This window comes from Dermacentor andersoni, chromosome 10, assembly GCF_023375885.2.
Source record: "Dermacentor andersoni chromosome 10, qqDerAnde1_hic_scaffold, whole genome shotgun sequence".
In the NCBI taxonomy this organism is placed as follows: domain Eukaryota; kingdom Metazoa; phylum Arthropoda; class Arachnida; order Ixodida; family Ixodidae; genus Dermacentor; species Dermacentor andersoni.
The window spans coordinates 113,934,607-113,952,157 of NC_092823.1; the positions used below are offsets into that span (position 1 = coordinate 113,934,607).

The 17,551-nt window shown below is 50.7% G+C and overlaps 2 protein-coding genes across 2 annotated transcripts; one reads left to right on the top strand and one right to left on the bottom strand.

Moving 5' to 3' along the window:
• Nucleotides 1-7,914: 7,914 nt before the first annotated feature.
• LOC126546115 (uncharacterized) lies at nucleotides 7,915-9,180 on the bottom strand. Its single transcript, XM_050194202.3, has one exon. It carries the CDS (start codon nucleotides 8,901-8,903, stop codon nucleotides 8,073-8,075), a length of 831 nt encoding a protein of 276 aa, XP_050050159.1. The 5' UTR covers nucleotides 8,904-9,180; the 3' UTR covers nucleotides 7,915-8,072.
• A 640-nt stretch (nucleotides 9,181-9,820) lies between these two features.
• LOC129387953 (uncharacterized) lies at nucleotides 9,821-17,439 on the top strand. The gene is made up of 3 exons (XM_055077822.2): nucleotides 9,821-11,722; nucleotides 14,968-15,324; nucleotides 15,843-17,439. The coding sequence occupies exons 1-3, from the start codon at nucleotides 10,462-10,464 to the stop codon at nucleotides 16,394-16,396; spliced, it is 2,172 nt and encodes a 723-aa protein (XP_054933797.1). The 5' UTR covers nucleotides 9,821-10,461; the 3' UTR covers nucleotides 16,397-17,439.
• Nucleotides 17,440-17,551: the final 112 nt, after the last annotated feature.

The window sequence follows — 17,551 nt, forward strand, 5'->3', positions numbered from 1 at the left end:
CGCGAGAGGCAGCGCGTGGTTGACGTGTGGGCTCGATTCACAGTAGCCGCCGCAGACAGACCTCCACTCATGCAACGCTTTGTTTCCATATTGACCCCTTTTCACGGAGCAATTTGTTCTGGAGAAACGAGATGGCACGTCGCCTCAGCGACAGCACGCAAATACGAAAGCATTACCGCTTCCACCTTGCTCCTGTGCGATCAGCTGTCGGAAATTCAACTGAGTTTTCGCTAACGCACCGTGCTGCTATCCTGCCGGATTGAATCACGTGGATTGAAGACGTCTGCAGTAGTTGGCTGCAAAAATAGTGACTTAAGGAATGGAATGAATCTGTGTAGTCATGTTCGCAAACCGTTGCTGCAACTGTCCATACGTGTTACCGGAGCTTCGTGATGTACGACTTTCTTCGAGGGTATAGGAATTTGCGTATACGCCAACGTTGTTTCACTAACCTTCAAAGAAAGTGCTTCAGCCCTGGTATGTCGGCAATAGTGAGTGCCGCTCGTTAGACAATGACAAAGGGGGCAGTGCCGCTTCCTGTCGTAGTAGGTTTCGCGCAAAGTAGCTAAACCCATTTACCCCGATTGGCACGAAATCTTACGCCCACTCTTATCGCCAGTGTGTCAGTATTTGAATGGGCGCACACTTGAATATATGCGCACCACATACGCACAATAAATGGCGTGACTACACCGATAGCGCACGAATGGTCGAAGCTGAATGTTTCGTGACGGTCCACAGAAGTAAGCGAGTTAGTAGCGATAATAGATCTTTGCTACGAGGTATTTACAGTGTACAAAACGGCTACGTTTCAAGTCGTCCGCGCAGCAAGAACCAATATACCGGAACTGAGCACACCCGCGAGCAATTAGGCGGAAATAATCACATAGTGACTGCACCAAGGAAGTTTACCGAGTCCTGAATGTGACAAGCCGCTGCTTCAAAATATTTGACAAATAGATAACGAAGAGCAAAACACACTCATCCTGATTCAATTCATGAGCGGAAAGTTTGGATAGCTTGGAATACATATTTAGCCTCTCTTTTAAAACAAGCCTCATATACGCTGCTCGCGCCGTTTGGACATAGCTTAACCAGCTTCCAAAGCGCTTTTGCATGTGCTCTGAAGCTGTGGACAAAGCTTCGTGTCGTCCACCCAGTCACCACTTAGGATATATCTCCCGAAACAGAGGTTTGCTAGGCCGCGCCGGTGTCATACACACCCATCGTAAACGTGGAGGCACGTGAGGCAAGCAATGGACGCGTCACCACGTGATCAAACATGGCACCGCCCATGGGTTCGCCTCGAAGAGGGTCAATATGGTATCGGTGGACGCGCGTGCTGCATGCCTTATTGGTGGCGTCATCGTGGAGCAGACGGCGCGCGCTACGCTGGCGCCATCTCGTAGCGATCGTCGCCACAGAACGTTTTGCTCGGTACAACGCTTTTCTTATGCTTTCGCCGTAACCTCCTCCGCTTTCTTCTTCGCGCTCTCTTCGCTACAGCCGTTTTTCATACCGCGCTGCGCTCCGCGTTCGCTCTTTCATACTTCGCTGTGCTCGTTCGCTCGGTTACGCTGAGGTACGCCGACGCTCAACATAAGAACGGGCGCGTAACAGCTGCGCTCTGAAAAGTTTCCCGCTATGAACGCCGAGTGGAATTGCATCGAGGGCAAGTGAGAGGTGCTGCCTAAAAATTGTAAATACTTCCTGCACGCACTATTATAACATCTTTAAGGTGCAGACGACCACCTATCCCGGTTACAAAGATTGCGTAGTTACAATGAAGACAGCCTTCACGCATAAAACGAATAAGTAAATCCATTATATTTGTGAATCTTTACTCTTTGGAGAGTATTATAACCATGTTGCTGGCTTTTCAAGAGCGCGCTTGCTTCATTTGACGGTGCAGTTGCCATACGGTATAGTGAAGTGAATTCGTGCCAGCCTACTTAAAGAAGCAGTGTAAATCGGCTCTGGAACTGACTGTCCAGAATAAACCGTCGTACTCTATATTCAAAATGCTTTCAGAGCTAGAGACAATAAAGTTTCATTAAACGAAGGAGAAAAAGCTTACAACATTTGAGTTTTGGCTCATGTTTGGTCGTTACCGCGCAGCGAAGCTTTCTAAATGATGGCGTTGTTTTTAAAGTGCGCTTTCATACCATGGCATAATGGAAATGGTATCGAAGTAAAATTTGTTTTAGGTGAGAAAAAGAAACCTTGGTCTCATTATTCACAACCTCGCTTGAAATACCTTATTTCGGCTTCTCTTCATATCGTGGCTACAAATTTATTAAGGAGGAGAGCGAAGTGCAATGATGCCACATTCTTCGGTGCCTCCAACGAAAGGTGTCGCTAAAGTTACTGTCATAGTTATTTTTCCCCTGTCGAAGTGCTTTGCAGTACTGCTACTGAAAACCTACTATGAACTACAGTAATTACTATACTATAGTAATTCCCACAGTGCTCTTTTTTATGTTTTGATGAACCGCAATGATGCTGGCTCTGGTTTGATGAATAAAGGTTATGTCGACACATGCATCGCAAATTCAGACGCGAATGTGTATGAACAGCAAAATCTTTTAAGTGTCGGTAAGTCGCGCGATATGATATATTATAACGCGTGTATGTACTACATCTCGGATATAAGCGAACACGAGCGATTATTCTGGAATGTGTACAACGACACATCAATAAATACCGGAATGTGCTCGCTGATATTGTTCTTTGAGCGCTGCTTCTTTTTCCAGGCACAACTTCACCCAACCAATAGCTAAATTTTTCCCGCCCTTGGCAGTGTTTGACTCGTCGCCGTCACTACAACGTGACAATATTCTGCAGGAATATCGCGAACGGGAATGTGAAAATACAGTAAATGGTGCGTTGTGGTTTATATTCACGCTTTCAAAAATTCATGCAGTGAAATATTATTTTATTTCAAAACACACATATGTAATGGACAGAGAGGGAAATAGGTAGGAAGTTGTGCCGGAAACTGTCGTCGAGAGTGGCACAGCGACTGCCAAATTCTTTATGAAGGAGGGACTAGAAGCAAAAGTTGAAGATGGAGAGATGGCAAGTATAAACAGCAAGGAAACAGCAAGATGACAGGCATCAAACAGCGATAAATAATGCAGTGCGGCACTAGGAATAGAACGGGCACGTAGTAACAAACAAAAAAGCATGCGGATCGCACTATTTACAAAGGAATGTAAAAATATATACAAAGCTGGCACGAAAAAATGGACCGAGATGTGGTGCAAAGCGCACTTTATGGCGAGCTTTGCTGACAGTTCGGTATGAAAGCTTTATCCTAGTCCAGTGCGGATGCTGCCCACTTCGCACTCGAAACTTTTTGTTGGCATCGGCTAGCAGGACATCTCAATGAGTCGGCGAACGAATTCAGGAAGCAATATTGACGGTCAGTAGCTCCTGTCTAAATACATGGGAAAGAAAAAATCGTTTTTCTCGGCAACGACTGCACCAAATTTGATAAGGTTTGTTGCATTTAAACGAGAAAGTCAAAATGTAGTAACTGTTTGTAGCAAATTTTCGATTTATACCGTCAATGTTTTTAATGGGACCCTGAAACGATTTTGACGATTTTCTACTAACGTACTGAGTCGTTAGTGTAGGTCCTTCTGATCATTAGTTGACACATCTAAGTGATCCGCGTAAAGCGTGTAATTTGTTTTAATGTTTTAAAAATGCACATCGCTGCCGATCGCAGCACACTGCTCGGCGGAATTTTAAGCCGCCCCTACCCATATGACAGAAATGGCCCGTATGACGTCAGTGGGGCGAGCTATCCGATTGGCTGACTGGGGCGCGTGATCGATAATTTTTCCAACTTTATGGTAAACAAATGACGTTTGTAATAGTTGGAATGTTAGTTCATTTGTTTTTTATAAAAAAAAAGTAACATAAAGAGAATGCACAAGAACCATTTTTCACTACACTTAAGCACTTCCGGCACACAGCAAGTGTCATCTGCTTGTGTTACAACGTGCTCCGTCTTTGACGAGAGCTCCGCAGTCAGTGTCCGTCTGTCTTTTCGCGAGCTCTATGATTCGACTTTGCTGCGTTGCGGACTACAAACGTAGCGACCGGCAATATGTCAAGCTGCGACATCGTGTCCTTCTGCAAGCCAGTAGACGAGCGGACTGGCTGCAGCACATTGGACAGCCGCTATCCGATGGGCGCCAGGATTTGCGCGATTGCGGCCTTCACTTTACACCGGAAGATTACTAACGCAATAGCGTTTCGCGAGTCCGGTATTAGGATTAACGCAAGCGCAAGGGGACAGGACCTGGCCGTGTCCCCTTGCGTGTCATTTCAGCGGATGAACAGAAGCGCAAATGTGAATGGTCTGCACGGTGCAGCCATCTGGTAGCATAGAGTTCAACCACACACAGTAGCAGTAACAAAATGTATTCTTCTTTGCTGCTCGTGTAAAATTTTCGCAGGAGTGTAATCGTTAACACGTTGTTTTTGTAAATGTTTAAAATGTTTTGCACTTGGTTAGAGCAATATTAGCTTTTTCTTTGGCTGATTAAGCTCTGCGCCAACGGGTGGCTGGACCGTGGAGACCGATCAGGCAGCTCACGTACGTCTACGCTAAAGTTCCTCCATCAGCTTGAGTTTATGCCTTCACCGTTCAGTCGAAACGTTCTGCTAGTGTGTGATTACCGGAATACCAGACACGTTCGGCGCTACGACAGAATGCTCGCACCGCACGCTGCTTCGATAGCTCTCGCTTAGGGTTGACGGCCAAGCCGCTAGTGGAGACGTTTCGCGTGGGCGGAGGCGGGCTTCAACATAACCGGAAGTTGACGATGTGACGTCGCATCGTGACGCAGAACCAGTGAAGGCGGAGCTTAGCCCCGATCGCTCGGCGAACGAGTTGAGGAGGAAAAGCATGGCTAGGAAGGAGGGTAACTTCTAATCGCTTGTAGCTCCATTAATACGTAACGCTTCACTTAAATTGTGGTGCGAATCTTCTACTTAAGCTGTACCCTACGCGTCTACAAAATTTGTCCGAACCGTTTCAGGGGCCCTTTAATAAAAACTGTTAAAATGCAAATTTTTTGTATACCAGTATTAATAAATAAATAAATTTTACAGAAAACGAAACTATAATGTTTACAACTCTGCAACTCAGCAATGAACAAAATATAACAATTCTGTCAATCGCGCCTAATAGTACATCCGAAGCGGACAAAATTGATGTATTAAACATGGCTCTCAAATTTATCACTAATATGTGAGTAGAACTTTTTCAAAACACTTGTAGACAGTGTAATGAATTCACGTAAGACAAACTAACCTGTCAAATTTGTCCGCTTCGAATGCTATAATGGTCGCAGTTTACAGAACTGCCATATCAGTTATAGGTGCAGAACTACGAATTTGTAAACTTAGTGCTTCTATTTTAAATGCGAAACATTCCTTGGCGAACATTTGTCGCTTTGGCAGTACCTACCTAGCCGCCTACGTCTTGGTGCTCTCATGGTCGTTTCTTTAACTTGGCATAGTATGACGAGAGTGTACGACGAGCATAAATGACAGGCCTCATCTTCAAAGCGATCTGCGATGTTTGCAGAGTGCGCGTAGTGTCGGTAGCTTCGTATGAGGCTCGCGTGAGCTCGCACTTTCGCCACCTCGCAGATCACTTTCAAGACACGAGCGCCGGCAACGCGTCCCTACGGCGCCCGCCAAAAGCATCTAATACGGCGTCGCAATTCGCGTGGTTAACGTAGTAATAGACGCCGTGGTTATCTCTGGTCTGTACGGAGCGGCGGGCGAGGAGAACATCGATGCACCCCAAAGCCACCTAGGATCTTCTAGGTGGATTTGGGCGCCCTAGCAGCCGCCACAGAAGAACGCCCCTCCTTCCTCTCCTGACCCCCCTGCCTCGCGCGCCGCAGGAGAGAGCACGCATCTGGGCGGCGTTCCTCCCTAGCGCACGCGAGATTGAACCGCGTTCGCTGGCTCACCCTCACACGTTTTCACTCATGCGGAACCTCACGGCGACGGCGATGGCAGAAATGCGCCTGGAGTGTCCATGTAATTGCTATCGCAATAAAACGAAGATGCTCTGGCAGCCCGCGGGTAGCCGGAAGTGGAAAATCGAAGTGTCCCACTAGTATTGTGGTACCGCTGGCTGGGTAGTATCGTTCATTGCCTTATAGCGGCCCGGCGGTAACGAGAGCATTCTGGCATTCTTCCCTCGTGACAGCTAGCGCTTTGAGACGCTGTTGTTGAGACGCTGCGCCCGTGGTCGCAGCTTCTGCGATTAGAGTGGTGGCAGGCGCTGCACGGGGTTGTGAACGCCTTGCTTGAGGAAGTGGCGCTCGAAGTAGCGGTTGGATTCCGCATACGTACAAGGCACGGTGGAAACGGGGAGCACCCCCCATAACAGAGGGCAATACAGTGCCGCAAATCACCACCTCCCAATTGTTGTGCCATACAACGAGCACCACGTGGTGACCACGAGGCGACGGAAGCTGCCATATTACATGCGCCACGTGGCACCCACGGGGCGACGAGAGCTCCCACTTCTCCGCGACGAATCAAGAATAAGACACGGGCGGCGACTTCAGGAAACGCCCAGCCATCTCCGCGGCGCCCAGGCATCTCCGCGACGAATCCAGAATTCGTCGCGGGCGAGGTCATCACCCTGCCCCGCCTGGTTCCTGGCGACGAGAACTCGCCCAAACCGGTTTCTGCCGACGAGGTGTCGCCGAAGGGATTTAAGAGAGAACCGGCCCATTGTGAGAAGAGGGAGTCGCTTACAGCCGCCCAGTCGGTCTGATGCGCTCCTACTGCTACCTGTACGCTATCATCCACTATCTGTAAATATTGTATAAAGCTTTTCGTTTCTTCTTCGTCTACGGAACAAGTCCGTCTTTCGTCCTCCACCCCGACGTCACAACTCAATGCATGCTCACCCTATTCGTAAGCGGAGTTGTTCTTCGTAATTTTTTTTTATCCATTAATAGCTAACATTTCATCAGCGCAATTTCAGGCATATGCGTGTCAGACTTTCTGTTCAAAGTGATAGTTTAAGGGGCATTAAGGGCGCTTAACGATGTTTATCCTCAGATTTCTGCCTTGTGCTTGCCCATAGTGCTAATTAAATGTGCAGGCGAAGTTTGCAAACAAACCGGAGCCAGCACGGAGGCCCAGGCGCCTTCCTCGCTCGCTTGCTTCGCGGTTTCAAACACCTCCGATTTGACGAGCTGGTCAGTTATGCTTGCGCGTAAAACAACGCTTTGGCAGCGTGTGTCAAAGTTTAGCACAGAAATAACTGGGTCATATGAGAGTAAATGCCTTGTTAGCAGCATCAACCCGATATGGCTTCTAATTTGTCTGCCGCTAATTGTGACCGGACGTAAATATATTCCGCTTAACGTGCAGTATGATTACTTTGAGATGCGAGGTTTTGTCTCAAGCCAACATTTTGCGTTAACCAACTGTATTAAAGCAGTTGGGGTATTAAGCTCTGCGGCATGCCAATACAGGTTTAAAATTGGAGATATTTTTCCATACCCTCTAGCAACAATTTATTCGCCCGTGAAATGCAAGGAATGGCATGTCTAACGTCCGGAGCTGAAGTCCAGGACCACGTCGGCACGTCCTTTGAGCTTTCGGAAATGAAACTCGCTTTTTTGCAGCCTTCTGGAACCTGCTCGACAGTTCACAACGCCGAGTACTTAACGGTCTATAGAGCATGCCATGTATGTGGGGTTCTCACTCTTGTTGCTTTCGTGCATGGGGGTTTTCATAGTTCTGAAGCTCAAGCTAGTACCCGGGCGACGTTAAAATTGACACACACATCCGTCACCGCCGTCACATCATGAAGCTCACCTTAGCCAAAGCCATCCGGCGTTAACGAGACACCAGGCGCGATTCAGCCTTGTCGTGCAACATCGTTGCACGAGTCGTTTCGTACACGACACGTTGGCTTTATTTGCCGTCTGTTCTGTGAGCGAATAAAAAAAAGAAGAAGAAGCAATCAAGACACTTCAAAACAAGTCATAGACAAGGATGGGAGAGGGAAGGCGCGACTACACAAGCAGCTGGCGTTCAACGCCGTTGCCGCGGGTCACCATCGGGCACCACCAGCGGCCGTTGCTTAGCAGTATGATGCCGCTGAACTTGGACGAGTACAACGCCATGACGACGATGCAGGTGGCCGTGCCCACGAAGGTCAGGCAGATGATGACGCCCAGCGTGGCCACCCGCTGGCTCGCGTCCTGGCCGATAGCGTTTCGCTTGGCCTCTCTCTCGGCAGCCACGTCCACCACCGTCTCGTTGGTGATGAAGTTCGTCTGGTTGAAGATCTGCAGCGCGTCCAGCGTAATGTTGGGCGGCAACGCCAGCAGGGACTCCAAGGAGGCGTTGAACAGCGACGCCTGCTGCTGCAGCTGCTGCTGTAGCTGAGACTGCTGCTGAGATTGCTTCAGAGATTGCTTCAGAGTTTTTTTCTGAGACTGCTGCTGAGGCTTCTGTTTAACCTGCTGCTGAGGCAGCACGCTGCTGTTGCTGTTGCTGCTGCTGAGCCTACTCACAACCGTCGAGGGATCCAAGTCGACCACCTCTCCGATCGGCCCCAACGCCATCTGGGGCAATCGGCTCTTGGCAGCCCAGCGCGTGACGGCGCTCTTGGGGCTCGTGGGCGCGGCGAGGGTTGTGTGTTGCGGCTCGTCCGTGTCGTTGAGCAGCAGCTGTATCTTGTAGATGAGGTCGTTGAGGAACGACCGGCTGTCCTTGGTCTTGATCAGGGTGTCGAGGAACCTGTCGTTCAGGTCGTGCTCGTCGGCGTCCGTGCTGGCCCGGCTGCAGCCGGCGAAGGATAGCAGCACGGCGACGCCGAAGACAGCCTTCGCCGCGCTCATCCTCGGTGTCCACGCGGGACGGGTCGTCGAGGCCGGGCGAGCGGTGACGGGCTGTTCGGCACCGTGGGGTCGTGCGCCGACTTAGGAGGGCGGCGCGCACCGCTGCCGGTCGTCGTCCGTGCTCATGTCGCGGGAGGAAACGGCCCAGCGCGGAGCTTTCTTTCTTTCGTCTAGTAAACGTCGCGCAGTGTTCCGTCCACCACCCCGGCCAGCGAGGCGCGCGAGCCACTTGCGTCCACTTCTTTGTCGTCGATGTTCGCTCGCTCGTTCGCAGCGTTTAGAGAGTTCGAAGGCCGCGTTTGGAGAGTTCGAAACCGAAGGCCACGGCTGCGGCCTTCCGTTTGCGATGTCATTCACAATTTTCCGCCACACCTTCTCCTGCGCAGGAAGCCGAAAGGACAGAAAGTTTACGAGTTGGCAAAGAGATTCAGTTCTAACTACAGCGCGGACAGAGGAATAAGAAAAACAAATGTGGAAACAACACACACTAAAAAAGATTATGGGAAAGTATATATACATTTTTTTAATAGAATCGTACTGAGGCTGAACATCCGAATTATCCTAAGTGCAGAAGAAACACGCGCGAACGTTTGTTGCCGGACAAAACAATAATTCCTGGTTTTAATATACATTCGTACTGTTACTATTACTGCTATTTCCTCCTCTTATTGTTGTACCAACAACTTCTTCTCAATCTCAGTCGCGGTACGTGCCAACTTCTTGGATCATAACCATCATCTTCATGCTTTCGGTCGTTGTTCCTTGCGTGCGCTCTGTAGTCAAGCTTGGCCGATCACCCAGATGGGATATGTGCCACTACCATCTAGGCTCTACCTATACATAGTCCCAAATGCGTTAGCGGAATGTTCAGTACACGCCCTCCTACCCTACCCTCGACCTCCCCCCTCACGGCACAGCCCAACATGTAGGCTTGAATATGTTATCTATTTGGACTTCCGGGGTTCTGCTGAACGTGCAGCGACAGTAGCATGATGACCCTAATTAAGCGTTACCGCTATCTTGACGGCGTCTCAGTTTTACTGCCTGTGGTTTCGGCACTCTTCCGTGAGCCCGAGCTTCTGAAGAACCACGAACCTAGCTCTATAATGTAGTGCTGCAAAACTTCAGTTTTTCTAGAGATCTTTGCGATATAGTAATGCTTAAACCAGCTGGCTTCACTTCGAGCATGACCCAGTTCTACCGCACGAAAAGGTAAAATATAATGCGCAGAAAGACTAAAGTCGGTACGCGAAAGTTGCTCCTCAAAGTATATCTTTCTTTCTGTGTTATATCTTCTGCAAAAGGCGGTGTAATTCATTATTAAAAGTCGAGAAATTTAAAAAAAAATTGACCGTATTTTCGTTAGCTGTGCGCTTCCTCTTCCTCAAGCTTCGTAATCCCAGCGCGTGACAGCCATCGATCGACAATAAGAAGAAAGAGGACCACGAGGTATCGGTCGACCGCACCGCGTTCTCTCGATTTGTTCGCTGGAAAGCCCTTCTCTTGGACACGTCGTACCCATCGGGTTCGTCACGAACGAGACAACTTCGTCGCCCGGATGGAACGCGGAACTGAACCGGGCCCGGGTGGAGCCGCCTCGAGCAGCAAGTCCTCCCAGCCCGCCGCTTCCCGGAACCAGTCCGCGGACGGCGTCGACGCTGGGCGGGACTCCACAGCATCCATACCAGTAGTGCGCGCCCTGGACCCGCCGCCGAAGAGACCAAGCGTCCCTCCTCGAGGCAGCCATACGGAGGTCGATGTTCCGGCTGCTTCCGACGCCCACGCAAGAACACGAGCCTCCGTAGAAACCGCAACTGAGGATCACGCTTTAGTTGCGTCTTCTTCGCGTAGAACCAGCTCGGCGGCCACAGCGGCTCCCGCAGCCGGCTCCGACGCAAGGCAGCCTCCCACCGAGCCCCCTGCTGCCGCCGAAGCGCACCTCTTAAGCACGCGATCGAAGACAACTGCGCTGGGCGGAGATGCGGACGTCGTGCCTCCGCCCGTGCGCCGCTCATCGCGAAGCAAGAAGCGGCGGCGAAGAAGCGGCTCGAAGTCGTCGAACACTGGCTCCGAGAGAGATCCTTCGGGCGCAGCACCGACCGCCGGGTTCACCTTGCCGCTGAAGGCGTCGGTAATCGCCCACTTCGCGCCGGTCGTCAACGACTTAGCCGCCAAAATCGTCGCGCTGTACGGCGGGAACGATGCCACCGCTGGAACTTCGGTCGACACTGCGTCCGCCAGGCATCAGCGCTGGTCTTTGTCCGTGTTGGCGCCGGATGACTCGGCGGGGCCCGCGGACAAGGCAACGGCTGACGCACCGAAAAACGGGGACGACACGGCGGCCGTCGCACCGTCAAGTTCCCAAGGCCAACGAGTAGTCCATCCTGACGTGCAAGCGGATGCCGGCGCTGTCATCCTCGATGACCGTGACGCGGCAGTTGGTCCGCTGGAGCAGAAACAAGCCGACGCAGCGGGCCCCACGACGGACGCACAAAAAGACCAGATAGTCTTGCCGTGGTCGGCCAGAGAGGACAAGGACACTGACACGGCGGGACAGGACAAGCTTGCAGCACATTCAGGGGCGCCCTGGATTGCCGTGCCGAAGAAGGAACCAGTCCAACAGGGCCCGCCAGCTGTGTCCGCTGCGGCGACAGCGCCGTTGTCTCCGCGGCAGCCGTTGGTTCATGGACAGGCAAGCGACGGAACTCCCAAGCGTCGGAAAGGGGCCGCTCAGAACAAAGAGGCGGAGAGCAGCGAGGTTTCCTCGCACGGGGCGCGGAGGAGTGTCGTCGGGTCCCCGAGCCAATGGTCCTTCTACCGTGAGTTGCTGAGTCATCCGCTTGTTGAATAATATAATTTTGGTTTACTACATACCGCAAGCCGGAGGTAGGTCAGCGCTAGGTGGTACTGAACGCCTCATTAAGGCCCGCCTACCTACCTAAAAGTGTAAGCGATGACAATATACAAGGCGATGCGAAGCAGTGTGCGACAGTATGTAACAAACATGCATAAGAAGAAAGAGACAGAGAGGGAGGTCATACGCGAAATGCAGGGAGGTTAACCATGGCTGAGCCCGAATGGCTACTCTGCACTGAGGAAGGGAGGGAGAGGATTGAAAAATGAAGAGGGGCGCTCTGCACGGGCACACACGCTGCAGCGTTCGTCGTTCAAATCATAAGTGGTCATGCAGGCAGGTGCATCTCATGAAGCGAAGCAGCTCTTGTGGTTTTGCATGCACATCGAAGACGCACAAGGCCACACTCCCAAGATATCTTCTCTAAAGGGCCTGTAAGTTACGTGTCCTAAAGCTGTCCAATGGGCAAGCCTTTCATCTTCGTGTTGTGCAGTGCACACGTGACGTGTTTGGTGCTTTCTTCTGCGCCAACTTTCTTGCAATCGGCACTATACAACATTGCATGATAATGGAAGTTGCAGCCAGGATACTAGGGCTAGTAGAGGTTGCTACGGAGTTTCATCTGGGGTATAGCGATTACAGCAAGATGTACTGTGACGTAGTATCATTAGGCATTGTAGTTGGCAGCGAGATGGCCACTTCGTGTGGCTGATGGGTCCGTAAGGCTTCGTAATTCGCGGATGGCCTGGGTATACGCAGCAGGTTGCACAGGAAGGCTATCGCTGACTTCGACAGTCATCTTGTATAGCATATGGCAGTGCACTTCGAAACAAGGACGTAACGCAGAGTGAACAAACACAGGCGCTGTAAAAAAAATCATGATTCATTCCACTCTGTGAAAGTGGTTGACCAGCGAAGCTGTTTAGCACACGACAAGGAGGTGACAAATAATTTTGAACAAGGGCACGAACTCATTTTGTCTCGATGGGTGGTCATCGTGACGAAAGGTACGCACACTCATTTATTGTCTTGATCGGTGGTCATTATTTCATTCGCAGCTGCAATCACATTTTTTGATAATGCCAGGTCGATGCACGTACGCCGCTGGGTGGTCGTTGGGCCAGATCAGTGTAGCGTTGCGAGGGATATGTCTGCAACACGGAACACGTAAAAAGCTCCCTTTTCGGTACCGACACATCCACATTGAAATCACCGACAACGACAACAGGGGTAGTGTCATCGCAGCTAATTTAAACAAAGTGAGTAGCCATGCATGAACTTTACGGGATTAGGAGTCATTGCATTTTTTGCTTGCTTACGGCGGTATGAGCCATTCATGATAGCATTTGTCGACCAAAAAGGATTGGTGCAACGTGGCCAGGCTCAGCGGTGCTCTGGAAGAGGGGCGCCGACCACTCAAGACGACGGAGACTTCAGTAAAACATGAAGACATCTGTTAGCCGCTGAAAGCTGTAAATAGAGCATTAAAGTTTTTCCTTCCTTCCTTCCTTCGACATGCTGTTCTGTATGTTGTATGCGTGATTAGAAAGAATTTAAGCGCTGTTCGCTTCACTTTGCTGAGTGCTTGTAGCCTCTGCCTTACGAGGCTATGAGCCATTGCGTCTTTAGCTTGCTTACGGTAGCATGATTCCTTACGGGGGTGTGAGTCATTGATGATGATAGGTTTTGTCCACGGAGAACAAAAATGCATGGAACCCTAGCCACATACAGCTTCGCTGTAAAACAGCGCTCGTGTTTGTTCACTTTGTGTTACATCCTTGTATCGAAGTGCGTTGCCATATTCCATCATGGTTAACCGACTAGCCCCCCATTAAGTCTTAATATTTGATAGGCGTCTTCCACAATTTCTTATTCCTCAGGGTGCCAGCTGCCGGTTCCACCTCCACCTCCCTCGGCATTTCATTTTCCGGCTTGCCGGTTGTTCACAAATTGACACTCTATAAACTGCATTCCAAGCGCTCTGTCGGTTGTCCTTACGTACCAGACAACGAAATTGTCGCGAACAAGTTCATTCCTAATTCCTTAAAAAGGTTATTTTGTCACCTAGACTTCGACGTATAGCTGTATTGTTCGCAGGCTATTTATCTCTTAACGAATTATTTCTACTACGGCGCAAATATTTTTAAGTGTAACAAATTACACTTCACCTCGAACCTCCGTTCTCGCGGTGGCATTTTTTTTTTTTTGTTCTCATCATAGACGGCGCCCGTACACTCTTAATTTCGTTTCACATAGGTTACACAAAGTGGAACACATTTTCAAATATGTTCCACTTAATTGGTTAAACCCACGTGGAACGCGAATAAGATGTGTATACAAAAAAACAACTAGCGCTTTGTCCTGTTCCACCCTTTTTCCGTTTGTCTTGTTCGCGCTAGTAACCATGTCACAGCAACTGCGTCACGGCGTGCTCGTGCGCGAATTTCAAGGCGGCGTCAGCGTTCCCGCCTAACGTCTTGCTCACAAAACATCCTCTCGCCGTGAGGGTCGCTGTTCTGGATTTAATATAGAACAGGTCAAGTAATGCTCCTCTTAAGTGTACGTTCCGGATATCCACCAACCAAATCGACCGCGTTTTTAAAGCGTTATGCGTGGCTCTGGTATCGCAAACACCAGAGACCAGCGCAGCTGGGGGAAGTTAGGGCTTCAGAAAAAATCCATGCTGTCTCCCTCTGGGGGGGGTCTCGGGTGGGACGGCGCGCCGGTTGAGGCGCCCGCCGCACCGGTAGCGATTTCTTGAGATGCCATATGCGTCGGTTTCGTGTGCCAGACGCTGCACCCATGCTACGCGGCGGCAACTGTCGCGCATTAGCTCTGATGCATGTTAACTCCGACGCCGTGTACCTGGCAGATTGTCGAAATCCGCCGAAGCGAACTCGCGGGTCCTTATCGAAGAGCAACGACGTCACACTACCTGTGTCCCCGCCGCGCCGCTCCTTCTCCCCCGTTAGGCTCCACCCACCCGCGCCGCGTCGCTATGCTGCGCGATGCTATTTTTATGCTCTGCTTTCACTCTCTCTTAGTTCTCTCTCCCCCAGCTCGGCGAAGCTGCGGACGTCAAGAGAAATACAGCGAGGTTCTAACAGCTCCACTGTAAATGACGTCCGTATTAGCGGAGCTTAGTGGAACGAGATCAGGCGTGTGCTATAGTATATCAGGGGCAATTGATGAGGCGTGTGGCTCCCGCAGCTCTCAACGTGACCTTCCTGACGGAGATGGACACCAACCAAGAACGCTTGCTGTGTGGCGGCGTGATCTGCTCCACCGCAGTCGTCTGCTCCGTGCTGTTGGGCGCCGTGATCGCTCTGATGTACAGCAGCGGAGCGACGTCCCCGCTCGCCTGCGTGACGCCCCAGTGCATCGCAGCGCGTGATTACCTGACCGGCCTGCTCAACACCAGCAGGGACGCATGCAACGATTTCTACGGCTACGTGTGCAGCTCGTGGATCGTGCAGGGCCGAGACGGCGGGAGCTTCCGTGCGGACAGCATCGCGGCTACGCTCGTCAAGATCAACGATCACCTCTGGCGCAGGGAGGACGCAGATGGTAGGCACACAGTAATGCCCTGGTATTAGGAGCGCCAAAGACCCACCGCGGTGGCTTGGCGGCTGTGGTGTTACGCTGCTAAGCGCGAGATCGCGGGATCGAATCCGATTGGCGCGAAATGCAACGCCCGTGTACCGTGCATTGGGGACACGTCAAGGATCCCTTGACTGGTGGTGAAAATTAATTAGGAGTATCCCACTACGGCGTGCCTCATTATGAAATCGGGGTTTCGGCATGTCAAATCCCATAAATTCAAAAGGAGAGTCCAAGCCAAATAAGGTGTATGTGCGTGAAGTATGCGAAGCCGGTCATGTGGTATATGTGGGTGTGTGGTAGTGTACATTAAGCGGAAGATTTTTTCAAATATGGCTAACCTCTTATCTTTCTGTGTATGTGCATTCTTATTTTTTTCTTTTCCGAATCCAAATCCCTTCTTTCTATCATCAACCAACGCGTGCTCCGTGTTTCTCTTCCTTTTTTTTTTTTTTTTGGCGCTACCAAAAACCGCTTCCTCGCAGATGATCCGACGGAACTGCGCCTGATGCGCCGCGTCTACCAGAAGTGTCACAGCTACGCCGGCGACTCGCGCATTGACCGTTCGTTCAACGAGACGCTCGAGTCCGCTCGCAAGCAGCTGAACTGGGCCCCGATCCGCCGCAGCCGCGTGTACCGCGATCTCGTCGGGTTGCTGGTGCGCACGTCGCTGCTCCTCGGATTCCACACGGTCGTGGCCATCCAACTGCTCGGCGAGGACAGGCGCGTCCTCCTGCGCCTCTCGTGCGGACAGTCGCTGCTCCGGAAGCTCACGACCACCGGCGAGCGGTGGGACCTGGAGGCCGCCCTGCGAGCCGTGTACCACGACGCCGGTGAGCTGTCCAAGATACTGGCGGTCGACCGAAGCGTGAGCGGCCACCTCGAACGCTGCGCGGGAAGTGCGGGGCAACGCGACGTCACCAGGACCCTGGACGAGATTCTGGACGACCTCGTTCCCGGCGTCAACGCGACCGAATGGGTCTCGGTGGTTGACGAAGTCCTCGCGGATTCCGGATACAACGGGTCGGTTGCTGGTTGACTGAGACGGAGAGGCGCCAAATTTTTGCTCGTTGTTAGCCGCCTGTATGAACTCCCCCCCCCCCCCCCCCCTCGTGCCATGGACGAACAGGCACGTCCGCGCGTTTCTTGTTAAAAAAAAAACGGCGAATGATGAGCTCAGCTCGTAGACGATATTTTTCATAGCAATTTTTTTACGTCAGACATTTTCCTTTTATTGCTTTGTTATAGTGCTGTTACACCTAACTTTCGTAATGAATCGGTGCGTCATGACGTGACGACACTTAAGCCTCCCGGGAAACAAAACCGAAACTGGTTCGTGTAAATGTTTAAAATATTTAAAGCGCTGTGCACTTGGCATTCTTTCTTTTCTTTAGGGTGTCGAGGTCCAGGACCATCACTTAAGGCAAACGGAACAGTTTAGTGCTTGTTATCGAATAGAATATAATGCATCAGACTTGTACTGTACAGACCTCAGAACTCAGAATGGGTCGTGGCAATGGCCCCTTATGTTATATAGTGTTGAGTAAGAAATTGGTGTACCAAACTCGGATAAGTGTGTGAATAAACAGCAACAGTTTGAAATTATACAGTAGGTTGGAAAAATTACTTATACAGAATATAACTGAACAGAGAGAACAAAGGCTGCATAAAAAATGTGTTTGTCAAAACGTAAAAAAAAGCCGATCTTCCACTCTTAATACGCACACTCCATATTGCTTATTTAGTATGTCTATGTGCAAATAAGCGTTGTCACTATATTTTATAGGAATTTAAGAATTGTGAAAGAAATACTGGCGCATTGAATTAGAAATGTACTGAATGGGTGATGATGAAGTCGTGTCACCAGGGAGTGTGTTACTGAGTTTAGCCACACTGCTTGCGAATGGGAACGCTCCGTAATTTGCAAGTGCACGAGAAACAGCTTACAACGCAAATGAGAAGGATCTTGGGATCTCGTTGGCAAAAAAAAATGTATTGAGAAATAAATGTTTAGGAAAAAAAAGCGAGAAGTCGAAAACGTCGTCATCACTGCTCGTTTACCAACGCTGCGAAGCAGTTCCCATTTATTCGATATCGGCCTGGCTTCGGGCGCCTCTGCCTTCCGGCTCGCCTTTCACGAAGTCGCGGCTTCCGTCGACGGCGGCGTTGAGACCGCCGCGATGTACTCGGCCTC

What these genes read in the sequence shown, in the direction of transcription:
- LOC126546115 (XM_050194202.3), bottom strand. Translation starts at nt 8,903, where the DNA reads ATGAGCGCGGCGAAGGCTGTCTTCGGCGTCGCCGTGCTGCTATCCTTC.
- LOC129387953 (XM_055077822.2), top strand. Translation starts at nt 10,462, where the DNA reads ATGGAACGCGGAACTGAACCGGGCCCGGGTGGAGCCGCCTCGAGCAGC. An exon ending in GAGCCAATGGTCCTTCTACC is followed by an intron (nt 11,723 to 14,967) that starts GTGAGTTGCTGA and finishes TGGCTCCCGCAG; the next exon opens with CTCTCAACGTGACCTTCCTG. An exon ending in GCGCAGGGAGGACGCAGATG is followed by an intron (nt 15,325 to 15,842) that starts GTAGGCACACAG and finishes GCTTCCTCGCAG; the next exon opens with ATGATCCGACGGAACTGCGC.